Below are 17,981 nucleotides of genomic sequence, written 5' to 3'. Positions count from 1 at the left end.
AAAGGTCAACATAGCAGCATAAGGTACTTCAGATCAGGGGAGCAAAAGGATTTGAGGGTGTGCGCGCTACCTGGGCTGCACTAAGCATTGTTCACCACAAAACATACTCGCCCACCTTTACTTTTCCCCGACAGGTCCGCTCAGAACACAGAGAACCCAACGGGCTTCGATGGCTTGGTCTGGTATTTCCTCTGACAACCAGGTTTTGGTAAAGCATGTTACAGTGCTTTGTTTCCCATTGGTAGGAGATTCTAGCTGTCAGCTCACACAGCTTGTTGTGCAAGGACTGTATGTTAGCCAGGAGTATGGTAGAGACCGGTGGCCGGTTTGTATGCCGTCTTAACCTAACTAAAATGCCGCTCTTCTTCCTCGCCTCCGATGATGCTTCCTCGGTAATTCTGGTGTAGTGAATGAACCTGCCGTGGTTCGTGCGAGCAGGAGGGTTCCAGTGGCAGAAAGGCATATGTTATTATTGAATGCCATCTTTCCAATGTTCAAAAGAGTCAATCAATCATACCTGATGTGACTTTCGGCTCTTGGAAGAGAAGTGCAGAAAGAAGTAGAGAGAAAAGCAGAAAATTATAATGCTAATTTGGAGTACACAACACGGCTGCTGTAAATGGTGCCATCTTGGGCCTTAGTCACATACTCCAGGAAAGCACTAGATTCATTTTTAATAGGCTACATCTTTATTCCTTCTACCAAAGTGCATGCATACACTTCCCTACACTATACTCATCTGGCACTTCTTTCTGGTCACCCCTCATTCTTCTGAATTCTAGTGAATACAGGCCCAGAGCCATCAAACGTTCTTTATATGACAAGCCATTCAAACCTGGAATCATTTACTTGAGAAACAATGGAATGAAACAGAAGGTAATACATTGACTCAAGCAGAGGATGTGTACAGAGAAAGTTGGAAATTTTAAGAGACTTGAACATAACTAATATCCCTAATAGTTAATCGATGTCAACCAAGAAGGAAAAGTAACATAAGATAAAACCTTGTGTTTGGAGTTCTTTGCCTTTTTAAACTTGTGATGATAATCAGATATATAATCCATGAAATCTTGGACAGCAATGGAATTTATAAAATGAGCGCAAGTAAAACACAAAAAAATCACTTTATTAGATTTCTTCAATAGGTTAAATTTTCCATATTTGAACATGCAATCCAAAAATAGTTGGTCATTCATGGACTAATATCCAAGGCTTGAAATCATACAGATAACTTATCCATTTTGTTTAACTTTCTACTTACCAAATCTGTAGCAAGTAATCCTGACATCACGTGTAATCATGGAATTCAAACTGAATCACATCTAACTTGCTGCATTTGGACCTTACTTCCATCATCCCTGAGCAGTTTGATTAAAACTTGAAACCGCTTCTGATTCAGCACCCCACCCCGCCCCGCCCCACAACCATTACCCCCACCCTCTAAATAAAAACCCAGCAATCTCAGGCAACCTGATCCAAATTTATGGACCTTATTGTAGAAAATCTGCAGCTACAAAACATTTGCATAGAACACGAGCTAGAGCTTGACTGATGCAGTCCAACTGTAACGTTTCTCTGTTGGTATGCAAGAATGGCTCAGTCCAGTCAGGTAAATAAGGCAGATGGATGCTTCAGCCTGGCTCCACATTGTGCACACGCGTGTCTTCAAACTGTCTGAAGGAATGGCTTTCTCCTGCATTTATTGAACCCCATTTTGAATCCTTTGAAAAATGATCCCATAACTGGGATATTGCAGACAGCAGGGGTGAAAGTCTGGAAATATTGGCACAGGTTAAATTATACCAGTTGGTCACTAGTTACAAACTTTGTACTTGGACACAAGGGTGGATAAGGTGACATTCAAATTCTAATTAGACTTTTCTTGTAACACTATGCTGTCCTTTTTTTAAAGGAGCTGCAAGTGATCCACTGTTATAATTATTTTTATATAAATTGTTTACTCTTTATTTTTCAAAACCCCTTAGTCCTTGGAAAGTGTGAAGATTCAGTACAGTAGTGATGGAAACAGGGTTTTGTCGCAGTGCAGTGACAAGTGAGGTATGCAAGGTTACAACTCCTCCCTTGCCTTCACGTAGTCTTGTCCCTTCATTCGTCTGATGTAACTGATAAATCCGTCTTCCTGAAATAAAGAAATAAGAACACATTGAAGGAGCAGTGAATATTTTCATTTAAATACTTCTGTAATTGCTGACAGACTTTGTTGTGAACGCTTCAGTACACTGAAGGGCAGCACAGTAGTGTCGAACCATAGAACATTACAGCACAGAAACAGGCCTATTGGCCCTTCTTGGCTGTGCTGAACCATTTTTCTGCCTAGTCCCACTGACCCGTACCTGGACCATATCCCTCCATACACCTCTCATCCACGTACAAGTTTTTCTTAAATATTAAAAGTGAGCCCGCATTTACCACTTCATCTGGCAGCTCATTCCACATTCCCACCACTCTCTGTGTGAAGAAGCCCCCGCTAATGTTCCTTTTAAACTTTTCCCCCTTCAACCTTAACCCATGTCCTCTGGTTTTTTTCTCCCCTAGCCTCAGTGGAAAAAGCCTGCTTACATTCACATTGTAGTGGCTAGTGCCCCAGCTTCAATTCTGCCACTGCCTGTATGTACTCCCCGTGACCACGTGGGTTTCCTCTGGGTGCTCTGGTTTCCTCCCACATTCCAAAGGCATGGGTTAGTGTTGTGGGTATGCAATGTTGATGCTGGAAGCTAACGGTTGTAGGCTGCCCTCAACATCTCCTTGGACTATGTTGGTTGTTGACACAAACATTTCAATGATTTCACTCTCTGTTTTGATGTACATGACAAATAAAGCTGATCTTTAATCTTTAAGTATTGACAGAGACTTGCTATTGATGCTAAATTCCTACAAAGACCATACAAGTGAAATGTTCATCTCATCTTTCCAAGAGGTTTTTGTTTTTCTGTGATCACCTGCAGTGATGTAGCAGGATTGAATGCAGAAGGAAGTGGTAGGAGAGAAAAAGATCAGCTGGTCGAGTAGTGTCACAACAACAATTTTACACTCAATGTCAGCAAGACCATAAGATATAGGAGCAGAAACAGGCTATTCAGCCCATCCAGCTTTCCCCATGGTTGATTTATTATCTCTCTCAACTTCATTCTCCTGCTTTCTCCCCATAATCTTTGACATATTTACTAATGAAGAACCTATCAACTTGCACTTTAAATATACTCAATGACTCGGCCTCTACTACCATCAGTGGTGATAAATTGCACAGATTCACCACCTTCTGGCTAAAGAAATTCCTCCTATCTAAAGGGATGTCTTTTAGAATCCAAGGAAAACCAAGGAATTGATTGTGGACTTCAGGGAGGGAAAGTTAGGAGAACATGCACCAGTTCTCATGAAGGGGTCAGTGGTGGAAAGGGAGAACAACTTCAAGTTCCTCTGTGGCTTCGTGGTAAAGTTTGCTGATGATGCAAAGTTAGGTGGAGGGGTAGGTCATGCTGAGAATGCAATAGCAGAATGACTTAGATAAATTGGAAGAATGGGCAAAAAAGTGGTAGATGGAATATAGTGTTGGGAAATGTATGATAATGTATTTTGGTAAAAGGAACGATAGTACGGACTATTATCTAAATGGGGAGAAGGTTCAAACATCAGAGTTGCAAAGGGACTAAGGGATCCTTGTGCAAGACTCAGAAGGTTGAGTCTGTGGTAAAGAAGGCAAATGCAATGTTGACAATTCATTTCAAGGAGAATAGAATTAAAAACAATTAGATAATGTTGAGGCTTTATAAGTCAGGTCATAGTTGGAGTTTTGTCAACAGTTTTGGGCCCCATATCTCAGAAAGGATGTGTTGTCATTGGAGAGAGTCCAGAGGAGGTTCATGAGGATGATTTTGGGAATGAAGGGGGAAGGGATTAACATATGAGGAGTGTTTGGCAGCTCTGGGGCTGTACTCACTGGAATTTAGAAGGATGTGGGGGGGAGGGATCTCATTGAAACCTACCAAATGATGAAAGCATTAGATAAGGTAGCTGTGAGGAGGAGGTTTCCTATGGCTGGTTGTCCAGAGGGCACAGCCTCAAAATTGAGGGTGACCTTTTAGAACAGAGGTAAGCAGGAATTTTTTTTAGCCAGAGAACAGTGAATCTGTGGAATGCTCTGCCACAGACAACTGTGGAGGCCAAGTCCGAAGGTATATTTAAAGCAAAAATTGATAGTTTCCTGATTGGTCAGGGCATCAAAGGTTACGGTGAAGCAGACTCAATCGGCTGAATGACCTAATTCTGCTCCTATGTCTTATGATCTTATAGTACCTATCCCAGGGCCACATATTGATTCAATCATGATGAAGGCACACCAGTGGCCATACTTCATTAGGAGTTTGTGGAGATTTGGTATGTCACCAAAACTTTTGCAATACAGATGTACCATGGAGAGTATTTAGAGTACTGCATCACCACCTGGTATGAAGGCTCCAATGTACAGAATCATAAGAGGCTGAAGAGGGTTTACAAGGATTTGGATACAGCACATTTAGTTTCTTTAAGGAAACTCTGCAGCTGGCAGGTTTTTCTGGATTCACGCTCAGTGCCTAATCCACAGCATCAACTGGTAATTTTCTGAAACACAAGATATTCTTCAGATGCTGGAAATCCAGAATAACACACAGAAAATGCTGGAGGAACTCAGCATGCCAAACAACATCGATGGAGAAGAATGAATAGTTGACACTTTGAGCCCAAAACTGCCTGAACACTGGTATATTTTTCTCCACGTTTTAGGAACAACCATTAGGTGTCTGAATGGTCCATGAACCCAGCTCACTATTTTTGACCTATTTTTGCACTATTTATCTTTTCATATTTCTTATTGTAATTTGTAGTATATTTTATGTATTGCTGCCACAAATTAACAAACTTCATGATATACGTCAGCGAGAATAAACCTAATTCTGATTCTGATATAGCTGAGAGTTATTATGTGGTATTTTGTAGTATTTTGTTATAAGATCAGCATGGGTGCTCCCCCACCCCTTCGGGGATTCTACACACAGATTTGTTCTTACTTCCTTATTAAAGATAAAGTTTCATTTGTCACATGTACATCAAAGCTTGCAGTGAAATGCGTTGTTTGCATCAACAATCAACAGTCTGCAGACTGTACTGGAGCAGCCCACATGTCCATAACTCACTCATCCAAATCAGTAGAATGTGGGGGGAAACCGGAGCACCCAGAGGAAACTCACACAGTCACAGGGAGAATGTAAAGACAGCAGTAGAAATAGAATTCTGAATTTTCTACAGCTCTTTTCCAGATTCCCGAGATGCCAGAAACAGAGAGAGAACGCAGTAGGGATGCACAAGAAGATCTGAGCAAAGTGCATTCCTTTTCTACCAGTGCAACTGTGTAGAGAAGATTTATTTAGTGTCCTAATTTTGTAGAAATTTGGATAAAATTTCAATTTCAGTTTTGGTGAGTTCAATAAGAAAAAACTATCCGCTGAGAGGATCATCAGGATCTGAGATATCTGTCAGGAGCGCTGCATATGTAGGGCCCTTAGTATTGTCAATGATCCCTCCCATCCATCCAACAATCTCTTTGACCCCTACCATCAGGCAGAGGTACTGTAGCATTAGGATAAAGACTGTTAGGATGGGAAACAGCCTCTTCTCCCAGGCTGTGAGATATTGAACTCCCTGCCACCACTCAGGTCTCATAACGTATGAAACATCAAAAGTATATACTGTTTACCTTTTGACTTGTGTCCTAAATGCACCTTACAGTTTGTTAATTTATTTGTGGTGCAGTATTATCACTTGCTGTATTGTGTGTGAGCTGCATGTACTGTGTTGAGCACCTTGGTCCAGAGAAACATGTTTTGTTCGGCGGTAGACATGTATATGGTTGAATGGCAATAAACTTGAACCTATTTTCATTACTCAGTATTTTTTATTTAGTGATACAGCACGGTAATAGGCCCTTCCAGCCCAATGTTACCCTATTACAACCATGTGACTAATTAACCTACTAATCCTTACGTCTTTGGACTGTGGGAGGAAACCAGAGCACCCGGAGGAAACCAACGCCGTCACGGGAGAACGTGAAAGTTCTTTAGAAACGGCAGTGGGAATTGAAACATGAGGAAATCTGCAGATGCTGAAATTTCAAGCAACACACATAAAAGTTGCTGGTGAATGCAGCTGGCCAGGCAGCATCTCTAGGAAGAGGTACAATCAACGTTTCAGGCCAAGACCCTTTGTTAGGACTAACTGACAGAAGAGCTAGTAAGAGATTTGTGGGAATTGAACCTGTGTCATTAGCACAGTAATGTTGTTAAGCTAACCCTACACCACCATGCCTCACTGGACAAAATTTGACCTCACTTTGTGAAATGAAAGGATAAAATTGAGATCATTTTGATAAGATGAAAGGAGACTTTTAATCTTCTTAAAGAGAAACAGTGTTCAACTAGAAGCTGAGAAACAAGCAGTATTTACATTTGTATTTTAAAAAGTTGAAATAAATGAGCACTTTATGAAAAAGTAGTTTTTACAAAAATGTGCCTATTTATTTAAGTGTAATGACCTTGTGTGGGATTTGATGCACACTTTTAGAGAGCTGCCTCAGGGGATTGGGCTTCATGTCCTGATTCTCTATTGTAACACATTCTGATCCTGTTTATAATCTCCTCAATATAACAATAAGGTGAGATGCATCATCTCCTCCCAACCCTCTCAGGACCGGTCCTCCCTGGATGGTCTGGTTCACTTTTCCATCTATATCAACTCACGGCCCCCTCTCACTGTAGCAGCTGCAGGGATAAAGCACCTGCTCATATGCCTCCTCTGCACTATCCTGGGCACCGAATGTTTCTTCCAGGTGAAGTGTTGATTGCAATGTGGTGCATCTCATTCAGAATCAGATTTATTATCATAGAGCATCACAACAGCATCAGACTGTCTATTCCGTGCCAAGCTGTTATTTGGCCTAGTCCCATTGACCTGCACCTGGACCATAGCCCTGCACACCCTCATATCCATGCACTCATCCAAACTTCTCTTAAATGTTGAAATGGAACCAGCATCCACCACTTCTACTGGCAGTTTGTTTGACTGATACTTGTGAAATCTATTGCTTTGCGGCAGCAGTACTGTGTAATACATTAAAAAATTATTATAAGTTACAATAAAAAATTTAAAAATAATTTTGCAGTGCAGAAAGAGAGCGAAATTGTGAGTGACTGTTCATGAACCATTCAGAAATCTGATGGTGGAAGGGAAGAAGCAGTTGCTAAAACATTGAATGTGTCCTTCAGGCTCCTGTACCTCCTCCCTGACGGTAGTAATGACAAGAGGGTGTACCCAAGATGGTGAGGGTCCTTTGTCATCAATGCTGCTTTCTGGAAGCACCAGTTTTTGAATACGTCCTCGACTAGGATTGGGTGCCTATTCTGCAGAGCCTTTCTGTGTGCAAGGCTGATGCTGGTCTTCGGTTGCCTTTCACATTCATTCCCAGTTATACTTTCACTCTCTGCATTTGCATCCTACACCATTCCAACAAATCTTGCAAGTTTGGGAACCAGCAACTCTTCATGAAAGTTTTCTGAATGTAACAGTGACTTCAATTTCAGGTAGTGACTTCAACCATTCCAGTCAATACACACACAATGCTGAAGGAACTCAGCATCTATAGAAAGGAGTACAGTTGACGTTTTGGATTGAGACCCTTCTGTAGGACTGGAGGAAAAAAGATGAGGAGAAGAGTCAAAAGGTGGGGAGTGAGGGGGTAGGGGAGGGAGAAACACAAGGTGATAGGTGAATCCGGGAGGGGGAGGGGAGAAGTAAAGAACTGAGAAGTTGATTGGTGAAAAAGATACAGGGCTGGAGAAGGGGGAATCTAGGAGAGGACAGAAGACCATGGAAGAAAGAAACCAGGAACCAGAGCACCAGAGGCAGGCAGTGGGCGGGCAAGGTCAGAGAGGGAAAAGGGGATAGGGAATAGTGAAGGAGAGGGGGCCATTACGAGAAGTTTGAGAAACAGATGTTCAAGCCATCAGGTTGGAGACCACCCAGACGGAATATCAGGTTTTATTCCTCCAACCTGAATGTGGCCTGATCGTGACAGTCAAGGAGGCCATGATTGGCATATTTGAATGGGAATGGGAAGTGGAATTAAAATGGGTGACCACTGGCAGATCCCGCTTTTTCTGGTGGGTGCTTGGCGAAGCAGACTCCCAATCTATGTCAGGTCTCACCGATATACAGGAGGCCACACCAGGAGAACCGTATACAGTTTATGACCCCAATAGACTCACAGGTGAAGTGTCGCCTCACCTGGAAGGACTGTTTAGGGCCCTGTATAGTAGTGAGAGAGGAGTTATAGGGGCAGGTGTAGCACTTGTTCTGCTTACAAGGATAAATGCCAGGTGGGAGATCAGTGGGAAGGGACGATTCAGCAAGGGAGTTATGTAGGGAGTGATCCCTGTGTAAAGTAGAAAGTGGGGGTAGGGAAAGATGTGCTTGGTGGTGCAATCCCAATAGAGATGCTGAAAGTTGTGGAGAATTATGTGCTGGACACGGAGGCTGGTGGCATGGTAGGTGAGGGCAAGAAGAACCCAGTCCCTGGTGGGGTGGCAGGAGGATAGAGTGAGAGCAGACGTGCGTGAATTAGACGAGATGTGGTTGAGGGCAGTGTTGATAGTGATGGAAGGGAAGGCCCTTTCTTTAAAGGAGAATATCTCCTTCATTCTGAAATGAAAAGCCTCATCCTGAGAGAGCAGATGCAGCGGAGACAGAGGAATTGAGAGAAGAGATGGCGTTTTTACAAGTGACAGGTTGGGAGGAGGTATAGTCCAAGTAGCTGTGAGAGTCAGTAGGTTTATAATAGACATCAGTGAATAAGCTGTCTGCAGAGATAGAGACAATGAGATTGAGGCGTCGGAAATGGACCAGATAAATTTGAGGGCAGGATGGAAGTTGGAGGCAAAGTGGATGAGGTCAACAAGTTCCTCATAGGTACAGGAAGCAGCACCGATGCAGTCGTTGATGCAGCACAGGAAAAGTGCGGGATGGCCACCAGTGTAGGCGTGAAACACAGACTGTTCCACGCAGCCGACAAACAAGCAGACATAGCTGGGACCCGTGGGAGTGCCCATGGCTACACCGTTTGTTTGTAGAAAGTGAGAGGAGCCAAAGGAGAAATTATTAAGAGTAAGGATGTTCTGCTAGACGAAGGAGAGTGATGGTGGAGGGCAGCTGATTGGGTCTGGTGTCTAGAAAGAAACAAAGAGCTTTGAGGCCATCCTGGCGAGGAATGGAGGTGTATAGGGACTGGATATCCATAGTAAAACTATGCTGATGTGGGCCAGGGAACTTGAAATCATTGAAGAGATCCAGGGTGTGTGAAATGTCATGGATGTAGGTAGGAAGGAACTGAACTGGGGGGGGGGAGGGGGGTTAAAACATAGCCGAGGCATATAGATGAGTTCAGTGGGTCTACCTGGACAATCAGGTTTGTGGACCTTTGGTAGGAGTAGAAATGGGAGGTGTGGGGTGTGGGGACTATGAGGTTGGTGGCAATGGATGGGATATACCCAGAGTTAATTAGGTTGGTGGTGGTGTGGAAGACAATGGCCTGGTGTTCCTTAGTGGGGTCCTGTTCAAGGAGTAAGTATGAGGAGATGTCTGAGAGTTGGCGCTGGGCCTCAGCAAGTAGAGGTCAGTATACCAGACTTCTATAGCATCCCCCTTATATGAGGGCTTAATGGTGAAGTTAGGATTGATGCGGAGTGGAGAGCTGAGCCTTTGGAAGGGTGAGGATGGAATTGGAGAGAGGAGTGTCGAGATTGAGACGATGTCCCATTGGCATTTGGCAATGAAAAGGTCCAGAGCAGGCAGAAGACCAGCGCGGGGTGTTCAGGAAGAGGAGGAGGGTTGAAGATGGAAGAAGAGGTCAATGGTGCGGGGTGGAGAATCCTTGCCAAAGAAGTAGGCACGGAGACGGAGGAAAGAACAACTCGCATCCTGGCGGGTGCAGAACTCGCTGAGGTGTGGGCACAGGGGGACAAAGGTGAAGCCCTTACTGAGGACAGAAAATTCTGCTTCAGAGAGGGGAAAGTTAGAGGGAATGGTGAAGACCTGGCACAGATGAAAGTTGGAATTGGAGGGGTAGGGGGTTGGTAGTATCTGAGGAGAAGGGAGGTTTGGAGTGTTCAGAGGTAGTGGTGTGAGAGGAAGATGGAGTCTCCGGGAGCTGGTGGTGGGACCTGAGAGAGACTATCCCAGTCTTGCGCCTAACATTTCCTTCCTTCAGTTTTATTTCTCTCCTCTGGTATTTGTTCATCTCTTTTGTTCTTCTCCTCCACACATCCATTTACTACCCTCTTTAACAGCACCACTTGTCTAACTCAATTCCTCTTGGTCTTCCCCTCATCTCCAACAATAAAGTGCAAAGCCATAGGAGGTGATGTCAAAGAGTCCATCAATAGTCTTAAAACAGAGGGATAGAAGCTGTCCTTCAGCCTGGTGGTATGCGCTTTCAGATTTTTAAAAAATCTTCTGCCTGATGAAAGAGTGAGAAGGCATCATCACAGATATTCCCTTTTGTTCTATCATTCCCTTTACCTGCAACTTGAAACTTGTTTCATTTTGTTGGATCTGGTGATTTTGTGATGTAAAAGTTCTTTGGAAGTTAAGAATGAAGTGTCAAAGGTTATGGAGGGAAGGCAGAAGAATGTAGGTGAGAGGGATAATAAAACAGCTATGATGGAATAGCAGAGGAGACTGAATGGGCCAAATGGCCTCATTCTGCCCTTCTGATTGATGGTCTTGTTGGATATGGCTGTTTATTAAGCTTAATAAGAACGAAGAATAAAAGAAATAAGAAAAAGAGATAAGAAGTCATGTGGGCCAATACTAAAATCTAGTTCAGACTGTACTAGGTCAGATGTAGAATCCATGCCAGGACCAACCAGACTCAAACACAGTTACTTTCCCTAAGCAATAAGGCTGATCAACGTCCCCTCCCCTCCACACACTCAACCACCAGTATTTTATCATTTCCTGCCAGTCACCTTTAGACTGTCCTGTGCCTAGTATCGTTTTATGCACATACCAATCAATTTATATAAACCATTTTATGCATTTATATTTATTGTTTTTTTAAAAAAAATCATTCTTTATCTTATTGTGTTTCTTTGTGCTGCATTGGATCCAGAGTAACAATTATTTTGTCTCCTTAGCACTAGTGTACAGGAAATGACATTGAACAATCTTGAATCTGGAAATAACAAGACATTCCAGCTGTGAGAATAACATATGAAACAGCCAGATTCAGTACCGTAAAAATGTAGAAAAAGCGTATGAAAAGTTAAAACTATGAGAAAAATATCCAGTTTACACTCTAATCTAACGGTTTCTAAAGCTGGAGGAAATCAGCATCTGTGGAGGGAAAAGAACGCTGACACTTTGGGCTTAAACCCTAATCACTTGTGGCTGTCTTCAGCACATATACAGAGTGTGTTGAACGTTTCTATGCCCCTCACGATTTTTATACTTACATAAGGTCATTCCCCAGTCTTCTATGCACTGAGGGATACAGACTAGCCTACCCAACCTCTCCCTGTAATTCAGGTCCTTGAGCCCTGGCAACACTCTCTTAAGAACACCTTTTGATCCTCAGCACAGTCTTTTGTTTCCAAGAGATTTAATTTTGGTCCATGAATGGCATTATCTCTGCTCTTACCACCCTTTTGGTGTTCACATATCAGCAGAGTATTTTGGATTTATTTTTTGCAGTCATGATCTTGTCTGAAAGCACCACAAGCCAGAAGGATCAGACTACTGACTTTTGATCTTAATATTTATGTTCCTACATTTAACGCTCACCAATTGTTATTGAAGAACCATAGAAAGCAACCTATCCAAATGCATGAACACAAGCAATTCTGCAGATGCTAGAAATGCTGGAGGAACTCAGCAGTCAGGCAGCATCTATGGAGGGGAATAAAGAGCCAATGTTTTAGGTTGAGACACTTTATTGGGAGTGGAAAGGAAGGGGGAAGAAGCCAGAATAAGAAGGTGGGGGGGGGGGGAGGAGAGGAGTACAAGCTAGCAGGTGATAGGTGAGACCAGGTAAGGTGAACATGGGTGGAAGAAGGGCAATGAAGTACGAAGCTGGGGGGTGATAGGTGGAAGCAGCAAAGGGCCAAAGAAAAAGAAATCTGATAGGAGAGTGAGTGAACCATGGAAGAAATGGAAGGAGGAGGGGCGCCAGACAGAGGTGATGGACAAGTGAGAAGGGAAGGGGTGAAAGGATAGCCAGAATGGAGAATGGAAAAAGAGAAAAGGGTGGGACAATTCCTCCAGCATTTTGTGTTTGTCCTTCTGGATTTCCAGCATCTGCGGAATGCCTTGTGTGAATGTGATAATGGTGTTTTTTGAGGCAAATTTTAGCCAGGACATCAGGAAAATCATTGCAGTTCATTTAAAATATCTGAATGCACACCTGGAGGGTTTAAAGATGACACCACTAAGAACACAATGCTCCCTCAGTAATAGCACTAGAGTGTCAGACTGGAATCTGAGCTCAAGTACCAGATGTGGGGCTTGAACCCACACTCTTCACTGAGATACAGCTGACACTTTATTAGAGTGTTGACACATCAATCTTGAGTCCAACAGGAAGCCCCCAGCAGCTGTGAACTTTTCCAGCTTACACTGAATTATCCTGTGATTGACGCATGCCTTGAAACACAATGGACCTCCCACTTGCACAGAGGGCTGATATTTCTGAGAAGCACCATCAGTACATCATCTCATGGACACTCTGAGTCCCAAGAGGACTCAAACACTCCAAAGCACAGAATTATTCAGCAGCCGCACTTACCGATCGTTCCTCACTGTACCTCTCCATGAACTTGCCGTAGTTGTAATAACTGACCATAGGGTAGCCTTCCACTCCTTCCTGCTTGCATAGCTCATGATTTGTTCCTTTCGTGCAGTCTACTGCAGCAAAGGCAACCTGCAGGATAAAGTAATAAAGTAAGGATAAAATATCTATGTTCCTAAACTGTGGAATTCAATGCCTAAAACTAAAAGGGATGCAAACTCAGACGACATTTTTAAGTGCCAGTTCAAAACCTATTTATTTAAGTTCAAAGTAAAGTACATTTATTATCAAAGAAAGCATACTATATACAACCTTGAGATTTGTCTCCTCATGGGAATCCACAAAATACAGAAACCCAACATAACCCATAAACAAGATGAGCCATCAAACACCCAGTGTGCAAAAAAAGAGAACAAATCGTGCAAACAATAAATAAGCAAATAACATTCAGAACTAAAATTTATGGAAGTGACCCAGTCACGGCCGATCCAGGAGCCTATTGGTTGCAGGCCACAGCCTCAGTTCAATACAGAGATGAGCAAATCTCACAGAGCAGTCCTGTCCCTCACCTCTGACCCTAACATCCTGATCTTTTCAATCCGGCACGGCATTTAAATCAACCAAACTTTGTTGCATCTCTCTTGGGCCTGAGCTCTACCACTTCGATATGGCCCATACTTGTCCTTTCCAATATGGCTTGGCACCTAAACCGGTCAAACAACGGCACACTCTTTGCTCTTGGATTTGCCGCTTTGAATTGGCTCCAATTCCACTCCAGTAATGGCCATACATTGGCTCGTTTCTCACTCAGGCCCAGGCCCCATCACTTTGATTTGCCCCTTACATGCCATGCCACAAACATCCTGTACCTTCAAGACTTCAATTCACACCACAAAAATGTCAGGTTCTGCAGACGGTTCAAAAGGGAAGCTATTGATAGCAGAGATTGTTTTTCCAGAAAAATTGTGATTAATAAAGTAGTAGGTTTGTTTGCTGCCAGTAAGTCATCACTGTGCTTCACCAGTACCATCTTAAACCTTGCTTTAAACAAACATCATTTTGTTTTTTATTTTCATGTTTGTACTTTATCCAATTGTAACTTTGAACTCCTTCCCTTTCTCCCCTGGTCCAGTGTCCTCTCCTATCAGACTCCATCTTCTTCAGCCCTTTATCTCCTCCCAGCTTCTCACTTCATCCCACCCACCTTCCCCATCACCTGGTCTCACCTATCACCTGCTAGCTTGTACTCCTTCCCTTCCCCCCACTTCTTAATTCTGGCAGTGAAATGCGTCAACAACAAAGCGTACCAGTGTCACCATGCTTGCAGAGCCAACATAATATGATCTGGTACTGTAATACCTTACACTACTGTGTCACCGCAGTTTGAAAAGGAGCCACCTTTCCATCTTCAAAGTTAAATGTAAGAGGAAAAATGTGCATTAATTCTGCTCTGTTATAGAAAGATGCAAAGTGAAAGGGGCGCTGGAAAGAGTTGACGGCAACTAAAATGCTATTGTTTGGACTCATAAACAAAGCTGGGATAACATCAACTTTTTAATTCAATACTTAGTTAAAAGAATTCATGATAATGCACGTGTATTACATGTATCTCATACATGTATTATTAAAGGGAATAACACACAAAATGCTGGAGGAACTCAGCAGATCAGGCAGCATCTATGGAGGGGAATAAACCATCGACATTTTTTGGATTCAGATTCATTTATCATATGTGCTGTACATCAAAATATGCAGTGAATTGTGTTGTTCATGTTAACAATTAGCACACCCAAGGATGTCCTGGGTCGCCACACATTCTGAGGGCCTCCATCAGAACTGCAAAGGAAGGAGGAAGAAGCCAGAATAAGGTGGGGGTAAGGGTACCTCCAGCAATTTGTGTGTATTATTTTACAAAGCTTGGCTATGGATACTGTTTGGATCTGGGCATCACACCTTTTAAAGGATCTTTTAGCCTTGGAAGAAATTGAGCATAGATTTATCAGAATGCAGACATTTACTGGGTCTCTGATGTTAAACTATGAGGACAGATAACATAAACTAGAGCATTCTTCCATAGAATTTAAAAGATTAAGAGGTGATATGATTCATGATTCCAACCGGGAGGGGAAGTGGAAAGGTGGATAGAAATTACTTCTCATTTTGATTTTCTACGAAATCCTATTCAGGACAATTCCTTTTCTTCCACATATGCTGCTCAATCCCCTGAGTTCCCCAGCAGATTGCTTGTTACTGCAAATTCCAGATTCTTGCATCTCTCCAGAAATTCACTGTGCTTGGAGGATCTACCAATAGGCTACATGGCCCAGAATTCGGGTCCAAACTTTTCAAAAGTGATGTCAAAGAACACAATTTGACACCAGAAAAGGCTTCTAAAATATGAGACTCTGTTGCAGATAGCAAATAATGCCAGATCATTAAATTAAATCAGGGACTAGTCCTGGTTTTTATTGAAAGGAAGAAGGAACTTGGGGAATGGTAGAGGAACTAAACGATCAATTTGCACGGCACAGCTCTAATGCAAGGTTTCTCTTCTCTCATATGACAACAGAAGGTAGTTTTTTTTTTCATCACTGATGGGGGGAATAAGTGAGAACAAGTTGCTGAATTTGCGTAACAATACACTGGTACAACAGCATATAATTTCTGTGATATTGATGAAGAACGTGCATGAGAGAAATGGGAAGAGTGAGAGAGGATTTCTCCTTTGGCCATCAGGGCAACATGGTAGTGTAGAGGTTAGTATAATGTTTTACAGTGTCAGTGGTCAGATCGGGCTTCAATTCCCACCAATAAGGCATTTGTATATATAACCCACTCACCGGGGCTCATATACAAATGTGGCTTGAAAGCTAACTCTGCTAACAGCTATGTAACTCAGCAGTGAGAAGGCTGCCTTTCATAAACAATACATGTCTAGGGTCGGTATAATTTTGAGTTCAACCAACAGAAAAGCTGCGATGTTCCAAAATTTAGTATCAGTGATTGTAGCGAATGCTGTGTAAATACTGCTGACACACAAGAAATGACAGATCATACACCAGCATCAAATTATAAAGAAAATATATTTACTAAATTTTCAACTTCATCAAACAGTTAACAGGAAAAGAAAAACAAGGGCCAATCACAGTTAAACAAGTCTAAATGTGCACATAAATGTTGGAGCTCGTTTCTGTAGTAGCTGGGCATATCGTTTTACTCACGGCGCTGAATCTCCATCATCAAGCACAGTTAGACCTTCCTTTCTTGGAATCTTTTGTGTCACAAAGCAGTCCTTGCATTAGGGTCTCCCCTACGGATGGGATCCTCCCAGGCGTCTTTTCTAGTGCTCTTCTCTCTGCACCTCCAGCCATAAGCTCCCAAACAAGCCTACTATCCTTCAGAAATCTTCTGCCTAGCTCTCTAGAACCTTCTCTTGCATCCCACTGGGAAGAAAGTTACAACATGTACCCAGACAGTCCTGATTGGCTGATACAACATTCCTAAATTGGACAACATGGCTCCTTACCTTTAGCTGAAACCAAAACAACCTTACTCGCAGGATACACTGCTTTACAGAAGACTACTAAAATAAAATACCTCACAGTAGAGCAGTAGAAATCTTACCCAGGGCATTACATATATTTTTCCCATGACCACATGGATTTCCTCCCACATTCCAAGTGGGTCAGGGTCAGTAAGTTGTCAGCATGCTATGTTGCTGCTGGAAACATGGTGACATTTGTGGGCTGCCCCCAGCACATCTTTGGCTATAAATGATGCATTTCCCTGTGTATTGATGTGCATGTGAAGATAAAGTTAATCATTAAATTTTAATGCATGCTGCCATTATTTTCATTATTTTAATGCTGCTATCTTAACTTCACATGACACGACTGGATATTGTCATGTTCACACTATGTCTTGACATGGAATTTGATGCTGTGATTGATTAAAAAATAATTTGCTGTGGAAGATGCCATGTCATTTAATCTGTGTGCACCAAGCATATTAAACTACAGTTCACTGCAACTTAAAAACAATAAATCAGCAGGCGGTAGAGATTCAAATATTACTAAAACCTACCTGACAACCAATTAAATGTCTAGGCACTTGCCTCCAGTAACCGTGCAAAATGCACAGGGCAGCAAAATAATCTCAGGTAAAGAGACTATGACATGTTAAGATTAATCATTTTAAATCAGACAGGTAGCTATTTGATGATTATTTTATCCTGACAATATTTATTTCTCCTTCCCCATAATCCTGGAAAGAAATATAGAAAATACAAGCACTAGCAGGCTATTTGGCCCTTCAGCTTCGTGATCAGCATTTCCCTACATATACCAATGTTATTTAGTTCCTCCCTCTCTCTAATCCAGTGTTCCACAACATTTCTAGATTACTTGCATGTTCCTTTGTTAATACAGAACCAAATTATAATTTGCCTGCTCATTATTATAAAATCTTCTGTTGAGGCCTGTACATTTACTTTCATTAACTTTTTTTCTCTTTACATATCTATAGAAGCTTTTACTTCTATGCTGTGTTCAGCTCTGGTCACCTCGTTATAGGAAAGACGTGGAAGCTTTAGAGAGGGTGTAGAGGAGATTTACCAGGATGTTGCCTGGTTTGGAGAGCACGCCTTATTGAGAGAATTAGGAGGATGAGAGGTACTTGATAGAGGTGTACAAAACGATAAGAGGCAAAGATCAAGTGGACAGCCAGAGACTTTTCCCCGGGGTCAAAAGAGATAACATGAAGGGCATATTTTTAAGATGATTAGAGGAAAGTATAGGTGGGATGTCAGAGGTAGGATTTCTACACCGAGAGTGGTACTTGCGTGGAATGCGCTGTCAGGGGTGGTGGTAGAGGTAGATACACTAAAGACATTTAAGTGACTCTTAGATAGGCACATGGATGAAAGAAATATTCTTCCTATAATGAGGTGACCAGAATAGAACAGAATGTTCCAAGTGTGGTCTAACCAGGGTTTGTTGTAACATTACCTCATGGCTCTTGATATTTCAAAACAAAAATAGAAAGGGGTTTTGCGTTTGAATTGAACACATAGACCTTATAGTGTTCTGACTAT

General features: G+C 42.3%; 1 protein-coding gene across 2 annotated transcripts in view; it reads right to left on the bottom strand.

Annotated features, from left to right (window-relative positions):
* Positions 1 to 1,436: 1,436 nt before the first annotated feature.
* The window catches only part of pdia5 (protein disulfide isomerase family A, member 5), a 219,476-nt gene continuing 202,931 nt past the window's right edge, over positions 1,437 to 17,981 (bottom strand). For both annotated transcript variants that reach the window (XM_072260943.1, XM_072260944.1), the window contains 2 exons: positions 12,887 to 13,021; positions 1,437 to 2,140 (listed from right to left, as the gene is read on the bottom strand). In XM_072260943.1, the coding sequence (XP_072117044.1) occupies positions 2,069 to 2,140; positions 12,887 to 13,021 (207 nt within the window). In that variant the 3' untranslated portion in view covers positions 1,437 to 2,068. The remainder of the gene's footprint in view (positions 2,141 to 12,886; positions 13,022 to 17,981) is intronic.

Source organism: Mobula birostris, chromosome 6 (assembly GCF_030028105.1).
Source record: "Mobula birostris isolate sMobBir1 chromosome 6, sMobBir1.hap1, whole genome shotgun sequence".
NCBI lineage: Eukaryota > Metazoa > Chordata > Chondrichthyes > Myliobatiformes > Myliobatidae > Mobula > Mobula birostris.
The sequence above is the reverse complement of the archived record's forward strand: the minus strand, read 5'-3'. Positions and strand labels throughout refer to the sequence as shown.